We start from the raw sequence: 24897 nt of genomic DNA, 5'->3' as shown, positions 1-24897 counted from the left end.
TGGGATCCCACAGAGATCAGTTTTAGGTCTACACTATTTAACATTTTTATTAGCGACCTGGAAGAAAACATACAGTCATCATTGATAACGTTTGCAGATTACACGAAGTTGAGAGAATTGTAAATAATGAAGAGGACCGGTCACTGATACAGAGTGATCTGGATCATTTGGTAAACTGGGCACAAACAAAAATATGTGTCTTAATATGGCTAAATGTATATGTATACATCTAAGAACAAAGAATGTTGCCATACTTGCATGATGGGAGACTCGACCCTGGGAAGCAGGGACTCTGAAAAAGATTTGGAGGTCTTGGTGGATAATCAGCTGAATATGAACTTCAATGTGATGCTATGGTCAAAAGAGCTAATGCAACCTTTGGATGCATAAACACGGAAATCTTAAGTAGGAGTAGAGAGGTTATCTTACCTCCATGTTTGGCACTTGTGTGACCTCTGCTGGAATACTGTGTCCATTCTGATGCCCACTATTCAAGATGTTGATACATTTGAGAGGGTTCAGAGAAGAGCCACAAGAAAATACTAAAAGATTAAAAAACATATCTTATAATGGTAGGAACTTAACAAATAGAAGGTTAAAGGGTGACTTGATAAGTCTACAAGTAGCTGGGAACAATCTAGCAGAGAAAGGTATAACATGACCCACTGGCTGGAAGTTGAAGGTAGCCTAATTGAGACTGGAAATAAGTCATACATTTTAATAGGGAGAGTGTTCCAATGGTTAATTAATGTGCCAAGGGTCGTGCTGGATTCTCCATCGCGACAATTTTTAAAACAAGATTGGATGTTTTTCTAAGAAATCTATCTGCTCTAGGAATTATTTTGGTAATGTTCTATGACCTGTGTTATACAGGTCAGGTTAGATTTATCATAATGATCCCTTCTGGCCTTAGAATCCGTGAAATGAAAAGATCCTTGTTCCACATGTAGTCCCGTGAAATTAGTAGCACTACTCCCAGAGTAACATGTGAGCAAGAATGGCAGAATCTGACTCTCAATGAAGAAAATGAAGTTTTGAGCCAAAAACAGAGGTGCCTGAAATAAAGGGATGCTTTTTGACTACAACACACTGTGTAGTCCTACACTGATTTTTCAAAAGTGTCCAGCATTGGAACTTCTGTTCCCATTGAACTTGATGGTAAAACTCTGGGTAATTTCAGTGGGAGCAGTTAGGCCAGTGCTGAGTGTATTTGAAAAGCCTGCCCTAAAAGCACAAAGGAGCCACTCACAGAGCAAGGAACTGCTCATTGTGTGCAAAGGAGGCAAGATCTAGCCCTTAGATAGTTGCCTATAACAATTATTCTGGCTTACTTAGGGCTGGTCTACACTGGGGTGGGGGGTCAATGTAAGATACGCAACTTCAGCTATGGGAATAGCGTAGCTGAAGTCGACGTATCTTATTTCGACTTACCTTGGGTCCTCACGGCGCGGGATCGACGGCCGCGGCTCCCCCGTCGACTCCGCTACCGCCGCTTGCCCTGGTAGAGTTCCGGAGTCGACGGGAGCGCGTTCGGGGATCGATATATCACGTCTAGACGAGACGTGATATATCAATCCCTGATGGATCGATTACTACCCGCCAATTCGGTGGGTAGTCTGGACGAACCCTTAGTAACTACAGCTTCTTTCTTTTTCTATGTGATTAAGATGTAATTAGATCTATTTCAAGCACTTGAAGTGGGAAACTTCCTTCCACATCTTCTGCATCTTTGTATGGTAGTGAGGAGGAGCAGACTCCAATCAAGAAGAACTGCTGAATTTTTAACTATTTCTACAGCTTTTCTTCCTTCTTTCTACCCCTACTCCACACCACATTTCAGAGATTGCTAACTTTATCGGTTTTGACTATATCATATTTTCTTACATCTTCCCTAGCTGGCAAAAGTAAGTAAGCAAGGCCAGGGATTAAAGCTGTGAGAGAGGGGAGAAAAAACAGATTTTTTTTTATAAATGTGTTTTTAAAAAAAAAACAGTTGTAAAAAGAATCCGCACTCAGAATTATAAAACCAAAAATCACAGATTTCCATGTATTAGAAAAAAGTGGGTTTTCACTCCAATGAATTTTTGAAAGTATTTTGTCATTTTGCCACAGAAAATATGTGCAAAGCAAACATGTAGAGCTTGAACAAGAAAAAACTGGAACATTTTTCCCCAAGAGATTTTTGTTTTAGTCATGGGTCAGCAATGAAAAAACTGTTTGTTTCTCTCTCGATGTTGGTAGGTAATATTCCTCTGTGCACAACAGCTGCTTTCTATTGGAGTAGATAGTGCCTGTAACATGTATGTATCAAAGGCATTTCTGTGCTTCTAATCACTATAATGTCTGTGCACCTTGTATACTTTAATGAGTCAAGCCTCAGAACTACCCCCTTTAAAGTAGGAAAGGGGTATTGACAGGCCGGAAAATAGACATAGAAAGGTTAATGCAAAAATTTTCAAACTTGATTTCTGAAATATAGACTCCGAAATCCATATTCAGGCCCCTAAATAAAAGTGGCTTCATATTCATAGGTGCTGAACATTCACGGTTCCTAGTAACTTCAACTGGAGCTGTGAGTGCTCAGCAATTCTAAAAACCAGACTGCTTTTATTTAGAGGCAGACTTTAGACACCCAACCTTCAAAACATTGCAATAAGTGACTTGCCCAAAGTCACAGAAGAAGTCTGTGGTAGAACCGAGAATAAAACCCAGATCCCCTAGCTCCCTGTCACGTATTGGCCACAAGACCATCTTCCCTCAATGTGCAAACATTACAGATCAGTCCAATCAATGTGATATTCCTCTTTGTTAACAGTAATTTCCCCAGGACAATAAAGCAGATTATTAGCAGTGGGCAGGTGCTCACATATCCATCCTAACAAGGGTAGTATTCAGAAGACCTGTGGGACAGTCACTCCTTTAATCATTAGTGAAACCCTACACCAAGATGTCAGGAATTTAGTACTCCTGAATGTAATCTAAAAAGCCATTTGCTCTTATTGTTGTAATCCATGTTCTCTTTTCACCCTCCCACTCCTTTTGTTTTTCTTATGTCTGTTTGTTATATCACAGCTTTATTAAGTGTACGTCCAGTCTACCTGCCGTATCGGTGGGTAGCGATCGATTTATCAGGGATCGATATATCACGTCTTGTTAAGACGTGATATATCGATCCCCAAACGCGCTCCCCGTCGACTCCGGAACTCCACCGGAGTGAGCGGCGGTAGCGGAGTCGACGGGGGAGCCGCGGCCGTTGATCCCGCACCATGAGGACCCAAGGTAAATCGATCTAAGATACTTCGACTTCAGCTACGCTATTCACGTAGCTAAAGTTGCGTGTCTTAGATCGATCCCCCCCCCAGTGTAGACCAGCCCTAAGATTGTAAGCTCTGTAACTCAGGGATAGGTTCTTCTGTATGTTCTGTAAAGTACACACTGAACTCTGGGGCAAGTAGTGATAGTGGTAACAAGGGATAATCATTCTTCTAGTGCTTCTGAAAAGGCCCTGGCATGACCAATAGCTTTATGCTTAATAATTCCAACCATTCCACCTCAACAGTTAGCTTAAAACTTCCAGTTATCTTGAAACCAATTTGAAAATATCAGTTCAGGTGAGAGACAAGATGGGTGAGATAATCTCTCTTATTGGACTAACTTATGTTGGTGAGAGAGACAAACTTTCATTGCACAGAACTGTGTTGCTTGAAAGCTTGTCTTTCTCACCAACAGAAGTCGTGTACAATAAAAGATATTACCTCGCCCACCTTGTCTCTCTAATACCCTGGGACCAACACGGCTACAACAACACTGCATAGCTTCAATGACAGACAAGTGGGTACCATTTGAACAGAAGTGCCCTAAGGCATTGAATAATGCTTGATATTGGTTTGTCACAACCCTCCCCTCCACTAGTTTAGAGGTAATAGGTGTGAGGCTCTTACTAGTTTCTGGATACTGTTGGCCCTAACCCAGCTTGCATGCTTCCTTACTGCTATGAAAAGGATCAGTATGTAGACCACTGACACTTGGTTGAAGACATTATTCAGATTAAGGTCATGATTCCCAGTTCAACCAAAGAGGGCAAGATGCAAACCCAAGGAAGGTGACTTGCCTTTGTGCCCCTGATCCTGAGGCTGTGAAACTCTAATCTACATCTGCTATTAATCACTCCCGGGGCTGTTACAGCGGCCAGACATCTGCCAGGCCTCACCCTTTGTTTTCTGGTTACTTCTCTTGCACCAGCAGTTGGTGGAGGGGGTAGCCAGGCCCCGCAATAGCAGCTCTAAGCCATTGAAGATACCTTCTACCCAGGGGGAAGCCTTTGGGGTCCAGTTATAAATGGGAGTTAGACCAGCTTTGTGTTGCCAGAGTGGTGCAATGTGTCCTAAACAGGTGTTAAATCTTTCTTAATACAAATTCGGCCAAGTGAAGCAGTCTGATATCATTTTCATCCATGTTTTCTGCCATTATGTCCAAAGCAGGCAATCTCATTCATGAGTTCTGAATCAGCAAGATACTTAAGCACATGTATAACTGTAACCATGTGTGTAGTCCCAGTGAAGTCAGTAGAAACTACACGTGTGCTGAAATACCTGGATGAAATATGGCCACATACCCTAGCCCCCACATCTTGTGAAATAACATTTGCCTTTGCCCCTTATCGAAATGTTCTGCAGTGCACTCTTGCTTCTGGTCAGGGTTACAGAACTAACTGAACCATTGGCCCCTCTCTGGTTTCACAGATCCAGGGATGAATTTGACAGACTAGGACTGCTCCTGCTCCTACTGATAGCTCTGGCAAAACTCACATTGTCTTCGCTGGGAGAAGAATTAGACTGAATAGTTTTAGCAACCATTGCCAAAGGCATTAGCAAGAGCTAATGCTAGAGGCATCGCATGGCGCTAGCGGCATTACGGCTAGAGAGCACTAGGCAATGCTGTAGTCATCATGGCCAGAGGCATTTGAAAATATACCACTAAAGGCAGGTTCCTCTGTGTGCTGCATAGGACTTTAGCTACTCTATTTAGCCACAATGCTTTTACAAATATAGGAACCTGCGAGATGCTGAGCACTTTCAGCTCCCTTTAAGGTGTGGAATGTAATAATGAGGAGCTGGTGCTCAGCACGTTCAGACTCAGAGGAAGTGGCTCAGAGGAAAGGAAAGGAAAAGTTCTGTAATATTTGCTATACAGTGGCTAGGGCAAGCATAAGCTTCAATTGGTTGAGCACATAGATCTAAATGTCAAATATCTAGAATATTTTCCAAATGCAAGTGGGATGTCAAAACTTGAGAAGAGTGATATTTATTTTTAAAAAACCAACAAAACGGGTAGGTTAATTCTTACAAAATATTTGATCGGAAACAGAACCAAAATGCCACTAACTTATTTGAGAGACGGAGAAAATGTCAACAGATCTGAGGCTGTTCATTATCACGAGAGCTAAAAATTAGACAGGGAATTGCAGACAGTAACCTGAAAAGCAACAACAGCTGAAAACTTTGTGTGGCAGGCCTGGTTTCAGATACGTTTTGTAAAGCTCAATTGAAAAGTGAAACATAGATTGGTGGGCAGTTTATGTTAAGGAAACAATAGAGGAGTACTGCCCAGCATGGGCTGTTAATTTGTTTGATTTGATTTTATCCTCCAAGCACATTAAAGTCCAAGCACCTCTAAACTTTGTTATACTTTTGTACATCATCCTTGCATGCCAGTGTTTGCCTAGAAACTCACCCTAAGATGTCAGTCATTGGAACTATTTCATGTGGAAGCATTGCTAAGTAAATTCACTAAATGCCTATTCATCCCAGTAAGATGGAGAACCACTGAAGCAGCAAATGTGAAAATCTGCACAGCTTACTATACAGAAAGCAGTTTTCTGAGGCTGCCAAATTGAGACACAGAGTCTGACCCTGGGAGGCATTAAAACTCACATGAGTGAACATGGAAGGAGGGTCTCAGGCTCCTACAATCTAGCCATTTAGGTTCGTTGATAGACAGATACTCCAATTGGTCTAGACTCAATCAATAGTTAACTTGGTCTTTATTCATCTGTTCAGTAATGAACTGTTACCTATGATGATGGGAGAGTTTGTAAATATAAGGTACTTAGATGTTTTACTAGTTCGATAAAGTCCCCAAGTTAATACTACTGACTGCATAATTTTAGAGCATATTATATAGGGAACTTGTTTAACTTGGTTTGATATGGCTTATAAAAGTATAATGTTTGCAAGATGCTGTATCAGCTACAACTGTTTTATCTCTGACTTGACTGGTATCAGTTGCATTATAGACCATTGCCAAAAATGGTCTTTTATCTCTTATTTTTAATGCCCTGTTTATTGAATCTGAGTCAGTAGCTGACTCAGACTCATCTATTCATTAGAATTTTCTCAGTTTTCCTAAATATGTTGAAGTAGATAAATAAAGGAGGAAATGTGTTTGTACCTTTGTTGACGTAATAGGGAACCACCAGAGCAGACTCAAATACATACATTCTTGGACATTTAGGCTCAAAATTTGAAAACTACTTAGGATTTGGATGCCAAATAACTGATAAAATAAATGGGAATTAGCCATTCAAATTCCTTTGTTCCCATTAATTTTATTGGGAATTTGGCATCCAAATTCTAGGTAATTTCAAATTGTCATCCTAAATGTCCAAGAACTTACGTATTCCACTTTTACACGCCACATTAAGTCATGTTAAATAAGTTCCCTGTATAAAAAGCTTTAAAATTGGCATTGAAAATCTCAGTCTTAACCTTTTTATTTATGGGAGAATACTGCACAAATGCAGAATTAATATCCCCCACAGATATTACTTTTTACCCCCACAAAAATTGATCAATGCACCCCTTGCGGGCAGTGGCAGGGGGCAGAGGAGTCCCGTCTGGTTCAGGTGTCAGGAGCAGCTGAGGGAGATGTAAATCACCACCTTGTGGATGAGGCTGGGCTCTCTTAGTCCCTCTCACTCATTATCACAGTGCGCCTGGAGCCAGGGAGGGCCAAGGCTGGGGACGCCCCTGCTGGTGGCTCCTACCATGCGCCGGGCTCAAGCTGCTTATCCCAACTGGAGTGGGGGGGAGTTCCTCTGCCCCCACACAAAGCGGCCAGGGCTGGGTCAGACCCACCCCCAGGAACCTCCTCCAGCTCCAGGAAGCTCTGCAACCCCCACATTTCCTGCCCCATCGCTCCCTGTCTGCAGTGAGAGGATCACTGCATGGGGAGTTGCCCCCTGGCTGTCCAACCTCCATGGATCTGGACCACCCCACACCCACAACTCCTCTGCTGAGCCCCCTGCACCTGGACCCCCACCCCACTGAGTCCCAACCAGCTGCACCCGGACACCCACCCTACCAAACCGTACTCCCACAGCACCTGGTCACCCCCGCTGCACCAAGACCCCCTTGCCAAGCCCATACCCCCACACTCAGACCATCCCTGCTGAGCTCCAACCACCTTCACCTGGATCCCCCACAGAGTCTCATTCTTCCTGCACCTGGAACCCCTCAACAAGCCCCGGTGCATCCAGATACCCCCCCACACTCAGACCCCCCACTGAGCCATCCACACCCAGGATATTTGGCTCATATACTGAGCACATTTGAAATACAAATCACTGAGAGATAATAAGCATGCCTTTCTTTCTAGCCTTTCTAGTAGAACCGGTCTGTAAAGTTCAGCAAAACCAACAAAACGCTTTCAGCAACTTTGGCCTTTGTAGAGGAAAAGTCTGCATTAAAAATAGTGTTACAGTAATAGTATCTTAAAACTATGCCTTGAAGAGTCCAAAGGGTCTCAAAATAAAAAACAATAAACATAAATAACTATAGAAGACAGATTTCTGTACCTGATTTGCAAATTTTTTCTTGTTTCTTTCACAGGACAAATGATCAGCTAGTAGCATTCCTGTCCAGGTATCGCAATATGAACTTCTTGAAGTCGCATGGGAGGGACAATGCAAGGTAACGTGACTTCTCTTAAGTTTGTGTTGGACATGACAATAAAAGTTAGACAGCATGGTTACTCCCAGTATGTGTGGATGAAGGAGTCCTGAGTTCAGGAGACTGGCTCCATGAAAACTGATACTGTGTCTTGGGAATAGTTGTGTCTCACTCCTGAATGGCTGCTCCTGCATGTTATCTACAGAAGAGCATTGGTGTAGAGAAAGGCTTAGAACAGAATGCTGCTTACTCCACATTCCTAGGTAGAGGTGGGTTGCTGCATCAGAAGGTGTACAAAAACATGTCTCTCTTACCAACAGCAGTTGGTCCAATAAAAGACCCTCATCCACCTTATTACTGTAGCAAAAATTGGTAGTTTCACCTCCTCTGCTCCAAGCAGGCATCGTGAATACCCTGTCATGTCATGGGGTTGGGGATAAACAGAGAAGGGAGAATTAGTCCTAAATATCTGTCTAGGATCGTCACAGCACCAACCTGACATGTTTCTCTGAGAAGTGTCTGTAAAACCCTTCCAAAACCTGATTTTGAGTCCCCACACTACTATGCTGCAAACAGTGATGTCCTTCACGCAGCAGAAGTTCGCTATCCTCTACTAGTCATAGCCATATTGGAAACAAACCTAACCCCCTCACCAAAGAGGTTTCTACAACACAGCCATACAACATTTTTTCAAGTAGCGTAGAAGTCATACACCATGTTAAATTCCATGGCAGAGTGGTATTAGGTTCTATAATGGATTCTTTAATAGAGTTTTATACTGGATCAATCACAAGTTACTGGTCTTGATGCCAGAATTACTGAAAATCTCTGACATGTGTTATGTAGAAGGTCAGACTAGATGGCCCTGGCCTTAAAATCTGTTAATCTATGGATTCCTTAATAGGGGTCTATCATGATGATGGAGCTCAAGACTAACAAAGAAAAATATACTTTTCCCTTTTTTTATATTTACAAAATCAAGCCTTAATGTTAGAGTAGGACTTTAAGAAACAATAATAAAACTTTGCATTTATGAGATGCCTTTTCCTCAAAGCTCTTAAAATGCAGTGTAAAGATGGATATTATTATTCCCATGACACAGATTATTGAATCCCTTATTTTTATAGTCACCCCCATCTGTATGTCGTATCTTAATTTAGACCCCAATCTTGCAACCAGTTCCATTAGCACAGGCTCCAGAGACTGTGTGAAGACTCATTGACTTCAGTCCTATAGATTCCATTGCAGGTTTTGCAAGCTAAATCACCAGGTCCGGGTCATCCTCTGTGTCCTGTAAGGTGCCTGCCACATCTTTGGTTATGGTACAGAAAATAAATAATAAGAAAGCAAGCAATACATCCAGGGTCACAGAGCCAGCCAGTGGACGAGTCAGGAATATAAACCAATCCCTTGACTGCCAACCTGCTTTTGCTTACAGCCTCCGTTTTGTCCTTATTTAGATGAATTCTTCACAACGTTATCATTCTAGTAGTGTTGTGGATGCAGGGCTTGTATTGCATTTGGTACCAAAATATATTTGAGAGGGAGTTATATAAAAACAAGTCAAAAATATAAATAGCTTTCAGAGCATATTCTCGGGTTTGGAAATACAGCTCTTCAGTGTGATTGACAGGCTTGGCTCTAGCTGGCAGTACAGTTAAATTGGAAAAGCAATGGAAAAGGTTAGGGAGATGCATTCCGTCGCTTTAGCTTTTCTGCTTTTCTGGTGCACCTGATTATCCCCAAACATTGTAGCTAGCTAACTAAAATAACTAATGAATTATGACATTCATGCGTAAAGCTGGGTTTAAGATGCCAACCTCAGCTGGGACTAGAACAATTTAGATCAATTAAATGCAGTAATTTGTTATTAATTTAATAATAAAATGTGCTAATGTGCCACTCGTCCTCTCAGAAGAATAATATCCCATTTATTAGTTCAGCTGTTGCTTTTGAATGTGTAAATATGTAAATGCCTTTTATCTTAATGTGACCATACACATTTTATTTTTACTCCTGACCTGGTCATATTAACGTTCCAGTTCATCGCTAGACATGGAAGGTCTTTGACTGCGCAATCTCACCTGCACAGAGGAAATAAGTATAGGCAATGCTTGAGTTCCTTTTGCCTTCTGATGGAACAGCTGAAAACAACATATTACAAGAGCAGGTGCAGCGTTGGCACCTGGACATTTGCATTTGAGCTTCAGGCAGACTCAGATGTAGCATCAAAACAAAACTTAATCTCAGAAAATGAAAACTAGTTCCCCTCTCTATTGTGCTGGGCACTGGGCAGATGCACAGTGGGAGGAATCTTCCCCATCAGGCATTAGTGTGGAGGACTGGAAGACCTTTGCAGCTGCAAAACACGGGCCCCTGTTTGGCTCTGTCCATACCATCCTCTGCATGCTGAGATCATGCATCCCCCAAACAGCCCTCATTCTGGCCCCACGCTGTGGGTACCAGAATCCCACCAGTTCCATTACAGTGAAGCCTGTATGGATGTGGGAAGGATTTGCCCCTATGGTATGTGAATTATGACAGTCTTTGGGCCTGATTCTTTGTTGCCTTGTACCTTGTGTTGTCATTGTAGCCCATATAGGGGGTGATCTGACCATGAAGTTAGCGGGATTCAAAAAGAGGATTAGGCCTTACATGAATAACAAGGATAGGCAGAGTTATAATAGTAGATATTTAAAACAATAAAGAAGAGCTAGAAACCTTCCAGCTTCAGGGTGTAAGTCAAACTCATAACTATTGGGGATTGGAGGAAACTTCTCTTGGTGACCTTATCCCATAACTGACTAATGCAGGATTTTTTCCTCTGAAGCAACTGGTGCTAGTCATTGTACGAGCCAGGATACTGGGCTGAATGGACCACTGGTCTGATCTACAGTGGGAATTCCTGTGGTCCTCGGTGTTTTCATCAAAATGTGAAGAATCATTAATACAAGAGTGCAGTATTTAAAACACAATTAGAGCAAATTATAATCCCTAAGGCTACCTTTTTGAATTCATGGGTGAATAACAGCTTCTAAACAATAAGCTTTTCAACTGCCTAAATCTGCTTTGTAAACAGCTGCCTATACTCTGAATTTAAAGTCACCATAGTCTGGTTTGTACAATGGAGAGCGAGGGAGAGAGAGATTAAAAAATACATCTTAAAACTGAAACCTCTCAATTACAACATAATTTGTATTCAAGCCATGTAGACAATCAGTACATGTTTTACTGCTAAATATGGATAGAAACTAGGCTTCCTTTTATAGAATGAAGTTTTCTTTTAGTTATGCCAAAGTCATTAAAAAGTACATCACTCTGATTTTCCTTTAGTGGCTTCAGAAAAGAAATGGAGGTGGAAATGTCTCCTTAACTCAGCAGGAGAAGCATTATTTTCTTAGAGAACTGGATGTATGAAATGAAATTACATACATTGGCTAGAGTTGTTACATCGCAGTTAGTGGGCAACACTTACATTTTCTTCTCTTTTCAGCATCTTAGACTATTAAAAGCAGAAGAATAACTCCGTAGTTTTATAAGCTATTACAACTTGGATCACCCAGAAGACTTTTTTTGACAGGAGCGGCACCTGGCTGGTGTATTATAAAATACAAAGAGAGTCAAATGTGACATCTTCACTGACAGTCAGGAAAAGACATTTTTTTAGAAACCCTGCCACAATAGTCATTTGGGGAACAGTGTAAACATGCTGTGATTGTTGGCTGTTGTTAAATCTTAAGGGAATTGGGAGCTTACAGGCAGAATGGAAACAGTTCAGAAAAGTTCCATTCATTTTTTTCTGTATTGTTTTATAATTTTCTTTTTGTTTTGGATGTTTCCCCTCCCTCTTGTGTCACATAACCCCATCTGTAGTCTTGAGTTCTAGAAAACAGATAGACATCCCCTCTTGAGCCATTTAGTAGGCATGTCCTTAGGATTTTCAGCATCCAGCAGTAGGAGCCAATCTTATTCTCACTGGCAACATTAGCACACTGTGATTCGGGATTGGTTCCCAAAATCCTCCAAATCTTTACATCAGATGTTTAGTGAGGTAGGTGCCATTTTCCAATATGGCACATACTACTCTGGATACTGTATACTGTGTTAGGTAAATGGACAATATTACCTTTGTTATCTATTTCTAAGCAGCTAACCCGAATACTGGAGAATAGAACATCCAGTAATTGCTGCTGTATTACTGTTCTTATGAATCATCCATGTAATACCCGGCACTACTAAATACTGTACATAAAGTGCAATTTACTGTGCCTGATGCCAAAATATTTTTAACCACTTAGCTGCCGGAAGCCGTTACATTCTTAATAGTTCTGAGGTACCAGAGTATTTGTTCAATGGCTTACTTAGCTGAAATTTCACCCCGCACACATTTCAGTTAATTTAGTACTGTATCATCCTGAAATAACTTGACTAGAAAGGTCTATTCATTGCCAGTTGGAAACATAGTCCAATATTTGCGGACACAGTATATCAACTGAAATAGTAACACTCTTCTTATTATGCAAAGCATGTGCATTTAAAATTTGTATACCTTACAGCTGACTTTCAGATACCCATACTCCCCATTGCTTCATAATCAGTTCTAGAGGTGACATAAAAACTGCTTGTCCTTGACAATTTTCTTCCTCATAGCTTTTTCATTTTACTCTGTTTAGAAGATGGTGATCAGAAGAGCCCAGTACAAAGGAAAACAAAATAGGCTGAAAGTTTGGGAAAAAATAAAGTAAGATCAGCTCAGATGTCCTCATAGGAAAATAGCCTGGGATTGTTTTTAGTAAAGTGCTGAATGAATTTGGCTTGCGAGTGCAAAAACAGTATCAGTCACCACCCCAGACAGGTGACGTGATTTGAAGTCTTCCTAGAAAATATGTTGTTGTGCACAGAGAAGAAGGGAAAAGAAGAATTACTGGTGGTGAGAAAGCAAAAAGATTACATGGAATCTTTTGTGCCCGCTACTTAACAACTAGCTGCTGATTTCAATTTTTAATTGTATAAACAAATAATACTTTGTGTTTCCATAGTATCTTTTCACTCAGCAACCTGAAAGCACTGTATAAAATAACTGAGTCCAGCAACACCCTTTCAAGGAAGGCAAATATCACTATCCCCATTTTACCCACCGGTAAACCAAGAGCTTCGTGCATGGTGAGTTTGTGTGTGGCAAGCCAGAGCATGAATCTACATCAAAGAGCCTAGTAGAACTTCTAGTGCACTGTACCTATAAGCGCCGACTCCGTGGGTGCTCTGGGGCTGGAGCACCCATGGAAAAAAACCAGTGGGTGCTCTGCACCACTGGCAGCTCCACAAATTAGTGCCTTCCCCCACCTCAGTGCCTTCCGCCCGCCAGCGGCCTCACCTATCAGCTCCTCCCCCTCCCTCCCAGTGCCTCTCACCCGCTGGGAACAGCTGATCCACGGCATGCGGGAGGAGTTGGGGCAGGGATGGGGGTTTGAAGGAAGGGGTGGAGTGGGGGTGGGGCCTTGGGTGGAGTGGGGGTTGAGCACCCCCCGGCAACTAGGTAAGTCGGTGCCTATGACTATAGCAGAGTCCACACAGCAAGTTAGTTTGTGGTGAGTTGATGCTATGGATTCAGACCCTGGCTTGCTGTGCACTGAATCACCGTGTAGATGAGCCCTTCGTCACAGAAAGATTAATAGCCTGATTTTGGAGCTTTGGATGCTCAACATCTCTGAAAATCAGTGTAGAAGTGACTTGCCCAGAGTCTCACATTGAGTCATTTGGAGAGCTGTGAATGTCACCCAAATGCCCTCACTCCCTTTCCCCTGCTCCAATCGTTTGCTGTGCAGATACCAAGATGAGGAGCACAGCATAAATACCTAGATAAACATTAACACTAGTCTGGCATTGGGTGGATGTGTGAATACTATCTACACAACACGTTTTTCTTCAAACTCTCTGTCAACGCGCCCACCAGTTGTGCTCCATCAGTGGCGACCTTCATGGGAGCTAGTGTAGACTGGGCTGTCTGTGTTGCATAGCTAGATGCCACGGTGCTTAAAACTGCCCTATCGGTAATCTAATGCTCCCGACTTGGCTACTGCTCGTGGAGTTGCACTGCTGAGAAATGTTACAGGGTGGGGGAGAACGCTAATATAGAGATGGCCATGGAGTGGCGATTAGATACTTAACAAACATTCGTATTTGATGTTATTTGACCTGTCTCTGCGGTAAAGTCACATTGCACTACATACGCTTCATTAATAGTTGATTTTGTCTTAGCAGTGTTGTTTATTATTGGGGACAGAATGCTAAACATTTGCATTGTGTGCTCTTTAAGATTTTTATTCCTTTAACCTCTGCTGTTGTGTTTTTGAAAACATCTCATTAGTGAAGAATGTTGGAGAAAAGGCCACAAGACAAGAAAGACTTGGAATGTTCCTCTAAGGCCGCGTATACAGAAGGGAATTTTAAGAATCAATGCTACTACTAGTCCAGCTGTATCAATGTAAGCTCTGGTAGAAGCCATCGTACAAAAAAAGCTCTGGCAGTTTCCAGGGTTTAAAAACATGCCTCTGAGGATTCTTTTCTTTGTGCGAGGGAAGACTCTGTTCCCTGACCTGCAACCCTAAAATGTTGAGGAGCTGTGAGAACTTCCAAGAACTTCTTTCCTTTGAAAGTTTAATTGCAAGAAAATGAAAAATAAGATCTTTCAAAAATAGTGCAAGCTAAATCTTTGGGAAAGGTGGAGAAAGAGGAGACTTTAGAAGACTTTCTCCAAGCCAGAACTTAGGGATGGGATGTGGGAACAGAATTAGATGAATATATTGGGCAAGTTCTAAGTGTATAAAAGAAGCAGGAAAAAGAAAGTAAGACTTTTACTGTACAGTTGGACAAATTCAAATATAACCGCACAGATCTCTTATAAGGAATGGACTAAAGGTGTGTCTTGGTGAACCTTCGATAACATTCCAGGATATTCTAAGCTCTGTGGATATTTTATTGCAGTAAAGATGTCAGCATCAAGCACTATGTCTTGTTCCCTTACTTCGCTAAGATTCTATTTTTCTGAACTATCACCCAATCATTTTCCTCTTATACAAATCCCCATTTCTAATTTCTTCCTTTGAGAAATCAGTGCTGTAGTATAATAACATTGGGTGGTGTGCAGGGCCAGATTTCCAATTAGGCACAGTAAGTAGGGGGCACTGGGCAGTGGGGGGTTGGTGGGAGGTCTGTGTGTGTTGGGCACTGGGCAATGGGAGGGTCTAGATGGGGCACTGGGCAGTTGTAGTGATGGAGCTGTGCGAAGGGGTGCCTAAAAGTAAAAGTAGCAGGGTCCCCCCGCTGCCCGCAGCAGTTCGGAGCTCCAAGCACCGCCGGGTGGCGAGGGCCCCACCGTGTCTGAGCAGCGGGTGACCCCCACTGTGCCTGAGCAGCGGGGAGGACCCCACAGCTCCGAGCCACTGTGGGCGGGAGGTGACCCCACAGCTCTGAGCCGCCGCTGGTGACGGGGGGATGAGGGGGGGTGCCTGCAGTTCTCAGCTGTCGCGGGCAAAGAGGGGAGCTCAGAGGCGGGGCCACCACATCTGCCCAGCCACCGGGGTGCCTAAGGACGCGAAAGGTGTAAATCCAGCCCTGGTGGTGTGAGTGCGTGGCAGGAAGGAGAGGTAATAAGATGATCTCACTTAATAGTGTTCTTTTAACCCAATTACATATCTCTCATGATATTTGTTGTTAGCACAGTCCTTGGAGTCAAGCAATTATGTGAGAATTCCAGCTTCCATTTAAAAGAAGAAGTTTCTAGCCCTTGTGGTTGCTGAGAAAAGCATGACGTGTGACTCAACTCCACCTTACGCCTCAGAAACCAGAAGACAAATTAAAAGAACCCAACAGTTGTTCGTTTTTTTAAGTCTTGGGATTGGCTGGAAAATTTCATGATTTTTTGCAGCCTGACCAATAACATTTCGTGCTGGAATGCTATTGGTAGAATTTCCTTTTAACCAGATAAGTGTCTCTTCCCATGTCATTTTCTCTTTCTCCTTTACTCTACTATGAAGTCTTAAGTGCTGGATTTGTGGCATCGCATAAACATTTTTAGCAGCGTATGCTGTGCTGTCTAAGGCTACCTCTACACTACGAGGTAGGGGTATGAGTCCCCTGCTTGTATACACTTACTTGCGCTTTCTCATTAAGCTAGCATGAGTATAAATAGCACTATAGCCATGGTAGCATTGGTAGTGGCCGTGGAGGCACAGCTTAGCTATGTTGAGTGCGAATCCACCTTAAACTTGCTAGTATGTACTCGGCCGTCTCAGCCATGCCTTCACTGCCGCTACTCGTTCTACTAAGCAAGGGAATCACACCCATAGTTCATAACTCAAGTCTTTATAACCAGGGATAAACCCAAACCACCCTGCTTAGATCTGAACTTCTCAACTTCCTCATGTTTATACCTGGGGGTTTGGTTCAAGACCATATCTATTTCTAACTGTTCATGAGTCACACAGAAAGAGAAATGAGGCTGTTGAGGAATAAGCACAACGCCATACATAAATCCTTCCAACCACAACAAGTGGGTTACTGAAAGTGACTGGCCAGGTAAATGGTTTTTTGTTTTTGGATCAGTTGGGCCAAATCCTGCCCAGATTCATATCCATGTAAATCCTGATGACTTCAGTGGGATTGCAGGGTGTATGAATCAGGACAAGATTTGGGTCTTTATTTTTTATTCTTCAAGGGTGAAATATATGGCAAATGAACAAAGCCAGAGTAAAGGCGCTCTGGTCCTTGTGAAACCATTGCAAGGCTGAAGGATACAACACTCAGTCACAGTTGTCCATTAGTAGGAATAAGGGAAATGGTGGACAGTTCTGGTCAGCAGAGTATGCCCATATTCCACACCCCTTTGCAGGAAGCTGTGGGGTGTTGCATAGGGGTTAAAGTACCCATTTGGCAGATTCTCTGTTTGTTTGGGCCCCTGTGTAATCAATACACAGATTTTAAAGTGCTTTGGTGCTTTTTTCACTCTCGTAGATGTCCCAGGAATTGGATCTCAAACCACGTTTCTCATGCATAAAACACTGATTGCCCACATACATGAAATATTCTTCTGGGAAAAAATTCCCTGCACATGACAAATCAATAGGAATTGCGGCAACAGGTATTTATTGCTACATCCCTAGATATCAGGCTCCTTTTGTGTATGCATGATCAGTATTCTTAAAATCTAAGGGTGAAATCCTGGACCCACTGAAAACAATGTCAAAGCTCCAACTGACTTCAGCGAAGCCAGGACTTCATCCTAAAAGTTATTCATGGCATGGACTGTGTAGATGGGGTCTAGCACATTGAGAAAGCTACTGGAAAACAAACAATAAATAGTAATAATAATTTAAAAAAGAGATTTTTTTCCTGTGTTCATATTTGACTTCCAAGCATTATCACGATTCTACCAGAAATAGTTTTTGTTTGTTTGCTTACTTTTAGGTTTGACTTTGCATATGAAATATCCCCAAACTCACTATAGAATATTCATGGGAGGAATAAATTCTATACGAGCCATATAATTTTGTTTGATGTTTGTGCCATTGTCATTAAAGCACAAGGGATTGAGATGGCTAGGATTGTATTGTGTTTGTAATATCTCCTTCAGAGCACAGGAATTAAAGCAAGATAAGAAATAATTTCATTTTTCCTTTGCCCCTGTTGTCAGGATGCTGCTGTTTTAACACACTGTAAAATGGGTTACATTTTGATCTTTTTCCCATCTTTTTTTATCTGTACTGAGAGTTTTTTCATGTTCTTTTGAAACAGCAGGGAATTCTGAATTCTGTACTTTTTTCACACCCAATTGCCTATCATACTAGGAGGAACTCTGCCTAATCTTGACAGACTAAGTAGGTGCTATTTTTTTTTTTTTGACACTGTTCCCCTCTCTACTTTGTACTCCATTTATCATGGGGGGGGAAGGCTAAGTCTAAAGGCTTTCAGTACGACAAAAAAGGGTCTTGGGGAGTGTATTGCAAAATTGTGTATACGAAAGCAGGTGTGATTTATCTGTTCCTATGGGTGCTCCATCATAGGATGTGCGCACACCTGTGCACTCTTGACTGGAGACTGTACAACAGAGTCCACGGGCCTGGGCCTGGGCGTGCGCAGAGCATCTCCTCATGCTCCTGTACAAGAAGAAGGAGAGGTTACTTACCTGTACAGTAACTTGAGTTCTTCCAGTTGTTTTGCCCCTATGAGTGCTCCACCTCCCTCCTTCCTACCCATCTGCTGCAGTCTCCAGTTTTGCAGTTGATCAGGAACTGAGTGGCGGCAGGTCCATGCCTCCCTATGTGCCCTGAGAGCATGGAGAGCTGCTCTGGGCAGGCATGGGCCCACAGACACTGCTTTACAGTCTCCGTTTGAGAGCGCACAGGCATGCACATGTCCTGTGTGGAGCACCCATAGAGACAAAACATCTCAAAGAACCCAAGTTACTGTACAGGGAAATAACGCCTCCTTTTATTTGACATCATTTGGCACAAAGAGGAGACTAAAATTGAATGAATTATTGGCAATTTCAAATAATCTGTGTTAGAGCTGCACTGTTTGTAGGAAACAATGGATGAAATCGCAGCCCCATTGAAGACAATGGGAATGTTGCCATTGACTTCAAGAGAGCCACTGTATTCAGTGAGTGTAGCCTCTCTTTCTGCACATATTTAGATTTTAATACATTTGCGTATTGTACTAGATTATTCAATGAATGGTTTATTCAGATATATTTCAGCCTAGAGATTTCTCACAAACTCTTCGCTGTACCAGTTGCATGAGTATTTGCAATTTGCTATGTGTGCTCTGCAATTGTTCAGCTACAGTCACAACAAGAAATTATTTTCTGCTTCCTCACTGGATGATTCCCACCAAGACTTTTCAAGATGGTTGCATAAATACTTCTGGAGGACAGACTCATGCGCATACCTGTTCATACAAATATTTGCCACACTTTCTCACCAAAATTAGTTGGTACCTACAGATGTTGGTCAAAAGTAAATAGCGGGCAGTGGATATAGTCAAAGCAGATATGTGGGTTTTGTTCAAACAGATGTTCGCAAATACTTTTTTGTGGTATTATCTTAGCTCCTAGCACTCCTGCTTCAACACTGGCTTTTTGCTTGTGATGAATTGTTTCTCCAATGCATCTTTAAATTTTTGTTCATAGTGTAGTGTAAATAATGGTAACAAGGGGTCAGTAGGTGTGCAGCACATCTGAATAACTGTGAAGTCTCAGCAGCAAGCCTGTTAGGTATGAAGCCAGAAACAGGAAATATTTAGGAGAAGTAAACTGGCTCTCTACTTAAAAAAATATACCTCTCTGAGCCAAGGACTTTTTTGTGATAAAACTTACTGGTCACGTTTTAATATCTGACAACTTCCTATGTCAGCAGAAAAGCTTTGTTCATAGACTTTGAAAATATGTAAAATAGGAGCCTTCTTTATTTAATATATTGCAAAAACTGTCGGAATATACATCTTTCTGCTGTAGAGATAGGAATAAAAATAACTGAGATTAAAATATAAACTTTGTGTGAATTACAAAATCAGTCAAACATTGGCCTTGACTTTCAATCGGATATCTTCATATATAAAATAATACATGGAAATCGTGTTATAATAATCATTAACAATTGTTCACATGAAAATGAAGTTTTGGTTAACAGATAACACTTTAAAAGAGCTATTTAAAAACTGAGTTAAAAGTGCTTTCAAGTACTACATCTGTTTGTGAGTCCCTCTGCCATTTTTGTGTCTTTGCAATCACATTTTCCTATTTTAAAAATTGTTATTCTCTCCCTATGATGAGTCACACAAACAAGGGAAAGTAACTGCCTAGTATAGAAGAACAGTGAAACTTTCTGTTCACAAAGTGCTGTCAAATGCACAAAGTAAAAAGACTGGGAAAAATAGGGGGAAATAATGTTCTTTCTCTAATTTCTTTCAGGTATAGTAATCTTAGGTGTCACTTGCAACAATATTATGCTTCAGACAGAAGTATGATTTTCAAATTGACTGTGTTTCTTTAAAGTCCAAATATACGTTTAATAGAGCAGTTACTTGTGTAAATAATGTTTAATATCAGTAAATGTAACATAAAACAATTGTATAGGAATTAGTGTGAATATTTCACTTTAGAATCAGCTTTAAATATATTTATTATTTAGTTGTGGTTGATGGTGTATGTTCAATGTAAATAGGTGTAAATAGGTCAAACTCTGAAATCTGTAGGTTTTTTTGGTGCACTCTGACAAGAGGGCAGAAGTGGCCCAGTATGTATTTGAGAACTATAACTTTGGGTTATTAATATTTGGGGATCAGTTAGTATCTGTTCCAAAACCCACTGAAGTCCGTCAGTCTTCCCATTGGGTCAGACCCCAATGAGGTTTGGAGCAATGCAAGTGGTTTTGCTTGTCTTAGTAGTTGACAGAAAGGTTTTCTCTTATCATGTGAGCATTAATAGACATATTAAATTTGATTTCAGAAGAGCAACAGGAGCTGGAGGCGGGAGGGAAGCATGAAAAAGTACCAAAGAGAAAAGAGATTTGCAGTGAGCTTTAGGGTTTTTATTTTATAATTCCGTAAGCCTAACTGAAATGAATTTGTAAATATTTTCAAATGTTGCAAATTGAGAGCAGGGTCTTGAGACACATGTACCCCTGAGCTGTCTGGACCAGGGGTTCTCAAACTGGGGGTTGTGACCCCTCAGGGGGTCACAAGGTTATTACATGGGGGGGGGGTCGTCAGCTGTCAGCCTCCACCCCCAAACCCGCTTGTCTCCAGCATTTATAATAGTGTTAAATACAAAAAAAGTGTTTTTAATTTGTAAGGGGGGGTCACACTCATAGGCTTTGCTGTGTGAAAGGGGTCACCAATACAAAAATTTGAGAAACTCTGGTCTAGACTGCTGGAGTGTTAACCAAATGGAATCATGGTTGCAGAAGAGAAGCTATGGGACATACAAGGATTCGAGATTATAGACATTTTTACAAAGTATAAAGGTAACTGGCCCAACTCAGGAAAGAATCCCAAGCTAGCCTTCAGTTTTGCAAACCCCAGCATTGCATCTGCAGCTAATTGTGGGCATAAATGGCAGCATTTACACATCTAGCTGCCTGGTTTGTGGACACAGTCAGACAGACACATATGAATGATATTTTTTGTGCCCACAATTAGATTCAGGCATAAGCGTACATCCACAAAATGTGAGGCTCTTTTTGAAAATAAGGCTCAGTGTCTGTATCTGCATGTAATTTTACAAATATAAATCTTTGTCATTTTAAGAAAAATAGTTCATATATAAGTTTATTTACAGAACATTAAAATTAACCGATGCACTAAAACAAAATGCCTTTGATGTGGTAGTATATAGGAGATAATCAAAAGCAGGGCAATTTTATTTCAGTCCAGTAGTCTTATTTTAGCCCTTTTCCCCCTCCTGATAAAACCTTTAATCCATGCCATCCTTACTTCCCTGCTCCAAGATTTACTCACCCCATTCCTCCTGGTCAGGGATATCTTCATCTGATGTTGTTCTCAATTCCATCAAGTTCCAACCCTTATACTCCAACAGCCCAGAAACATTCTTGAAGGAAGTGGTTTGTTATCTACTCTGACAACTGTGCATCATTGCCATGGCAAGTTAATTTGTGATTACCTGAACTCTGGAGACCTTTGTGTGTAGGAGCCTTGGCACCCTTACTTCCAGTTCAAAATCCTGGAAAACCGCTGAAGTTGTCCACTTTGGCTAACATTAGAGAAATCTTGGTGCTAAATCCATTTTGTCTTTAATCTGGGAATTATCGTGTAGCTTTCCTATTGTGTAAAACCCCAAGAAGGACAAAGAAGATGGGAAATATACCATTGTCTGTGCATTAGCCACTCTCCTTCTGAAGTTTAGTATGGGATGAGGTTGATGCAGTATTACAATTTGTAGGAGCTTAACTAAGCGTGAAATCTTGGCCTCTTTGAAATAAGTGGGAAAGCTCCCATTGAATTCAGTGGAGCCAGGATTTCATCCTAATATATATATTTTGCGTGACTTGTTCTCTGAACATAGTTTGTTTGAATGCTGACTAGGTCTCCTTGTGGGCAAGTTTAAGCGTACTGTGATTTTGTCCAGTCTGGAAATTATTGCAGCACAGGTAAACTGAGAGGATTTGCCATTGAAACTTGTTAGCAGATTGTTGTTGCACCCATATGGTATAATGTAAAGCTGGGGTAGGCAACCTATGGCACGTGTGCCAAAGGCGGCACGCGAGCTGATTTTCAGTGTCACTCACACTGCCCAGGTCCTGGTCACTGGTCCGGGGGGGCTCTGCATTTTAATTTAATTTTAAATGAAGCTTCTTAAACATTTTAAAAACCTTATTTACTTTGCATACAGCAATAGTTTAGTTATATATATTATAGACTTATAGAAAGAGACCTTCTAAAAACGTTCAAATGTATTACTGGCACACGAAACCTTAAATTAGAGTGAATAAATGAAGACTCAGCACACCACTTCTTAAAGGTTGCCGACCCCTGATATAAAGTATGTCAATTAAAAAAATAGGGAGTATGAATTTATGTACACCAAACAGACAACCATCCTGCTGAAAACTATTTTCTTCCTTGGCTTAATATTGTAACACACACACACACACACACACACACACACAGAGTCTGTTGATTATTTGGGAAAATACTGTATTATAAATAAAGCTGTAAGGCCAGATTCACTGAGACATCCCAGCAATGAAACTGGATATATTCTTTCAGAGCCCGCTTTAGCCAGGCAGTGGGCAGAGGGCAGACCCATTTACTATTTATGTAATTTTAGTGCTTGCAATTCTGTGTATTTATTTATTTATTTTGAAGGTAGTGATAGGGGGTGCCATTCACAACTAAGGAAGCTTCTTTTTTAATAATAGGACAAAAGTCAGGAAGTTCATGCAGACAACAATTGAGAGAAACCATATCACAGGAAAGGACTCTACATCCCTCTTAAATATGATCAATAACATCCCACTATTTGATTAAAATAATTCATCTAAAGGGTCATTTCCAGTTGCTTATTTTTTGACAAAAGTAAATAAATGACCAAACTTTCAGGCACGTTAATATTTGATTTGCAGATAACTGCATACATATTGGATTTGAAGATTACTTTCCAGAGGACTGTATTAAAATTGCAAGACTTTTCCATTATCCCTCATAATGGAACATGAAATTAGAAACTTGTTAAAGGAAAGAAAAAATTCTCAACTCTTGTCTGAAACTTCACATAAATTTCACTTTAAGTTAGCAGTGTAACTTTTCTAAGTTCCAGGACTGGAAAGGTAGATATTAGACTCCAAAATCAGTGGGATTTAGATTCTTTTTACCATGCATTTTGTAATTAGATACAAGAAACAATCAAGTTATAATTCTGTCTTGGTTTCTTCATTAATTCTAGAAGGAAGCTCTAATCAAGGAGTTAGCTTGCTAATGGGCAAAATCTCAAGGTTCTAGGAGATCTGGGAGCTCATAAAGGTTTTTGTTTTGACTGTTGATTCTTTTTTTCTAGGGGTTGTGTATGTGTGAGGGGGATGAGGTGCAGAAACGTTTTCTTCGTGTCTTAATGAAAAAACGGAGAAAAAATATTACTCATAAAAAATACTAGCAGAGTCGCTTCTGTGAAGCTTCGCAACACTCAGATCTTTCAGCGTACCTCACTACTGACCTGAAATAGCATTTTGTTCCACATCTTTCTCTTTCTTAGTTTCCAAAATGTAGTGAACTGGCTTTCCTGTATAACCATTGGGACTGCCATAGATAGCACCACACAAATGCTGGTTTCCTTTACCATTTTTTTTTCTGTTTCTGAATACTGTCGCAAATGTTCTATCTTTTAAATGTTTCTTTGTAAAAAGTAATAGATAATTACAGTGTTCTACAAAACCAAGGGGGTTTTTTTTTGGACAAATAAAACACAGGTCTTTTGCTATTGGCAACTCAACTCAAGTTAGCCTGCAGCTTCCAAGTCCAATAGGTTTTATGACCTCTGACTAATATCTGATGGACATTTGTTGAGTATAGATGAGCCAAATGGCAAAGATTTGTTACTTCTCAAAATACGCAGGCAGTCTTCAGTACTGAAAGTAGAGATCTGCATTATCACTAGAAGGCAGTACCCTTCCTGACATTACATTACTGGATCAGCTAATTTATATTCTCATTATTCTGCTTTCTAGATGGTATCACTTTCTGGGAAGTAATTCTGAAAATGGTAAAACAAATATAAACCTCTTCATCAGGCAGTCACAAAGCCACCTGTGAGCATGCGACCCATCCTGCTTTCAACATAGCTTGATTTTTCCAAGTCTATTTCTCTTACTGTATTGAACTCTAATAATCAGTGTCCATAACATTTCAATTCTAGCGTTGCTTCTTTTGTCTGTGGGTCGGCTAAACAAACAAAAAAAGAGGCCCAGTGTTATATACTCTAGACTTGAAAGTGAGGGGGGGAAACATACTTGTTCTATAACAAAGCAATAAAATTTTTCTTCTGATTATATGTGCCTTTGATAGAAATGTACGTGGAACAATAATTCAGCAAGAAAATATTTTCCATTTTCTGAAAAGTTATTAGTTATCTTTCAAAAGCAATTATTTGACTTCTTTAAAAGCGGAAATCAATTAAATCTTAAATATAAATACCTAGATTTTCTTAGTGATTTTTTATATTGCAGTTCTGTTTATAACGGGTTAATGAATGTTATAGACGTATTACAGACATGAGTAGCAAGTGTAGTGGATATTTATAACGACATCAGCAGAAAGATATAGTTGTTTATAAGCAATTGATTGACCTTTGGACTCTCTAACAATGTATAACAACTGATTCATTATTTATTAAAGTATTTATTAATCTTTTCTAAACAATTTATAAATGGAACACTCA

General features: G+C 40.8%; 1 protein-coding gene across 1 annotated transcript in view; it reads left to right on the top strand.

Annotated features, from left to right (window-relative positions):
* Window positions 1–24897, top strand: part of XYLT1 (xylosyltransferase 1) — a 318750-nt gene that overhangs the window by 247039 nt on the left and 46814 nt on the right. Inside the window, exon 6 of the mRNA XM_034783464.1 lies at window positions 7890–7970. Coding sequence (XP_034639355.1) covers window positions 7890–7970 — 81 coding nt within the window. The remainder of the gene's footprint in view (window positions 1–7889; window positions 7971–24897) is intronic.

The sequence above is a fragment of the Trachemys scripta genome, chromosome 10 (assembly GCF_013100865.1).
Source record: "Trachemys scripta elegans isolate TJP31775 chromosome 10, CAS_Tse_1.0, whole genome shotgun sequence".
NCBI lineage: Eukaryota > Metazoa > Chordata > Testudines > Emydidae > Trachemys > Trachemys scripta.
The sequence above is the reverse complement of the archived record's forward strand: the minus strand, read 5'-3'. Positions and strand labels throughout refer to the sequence as shown.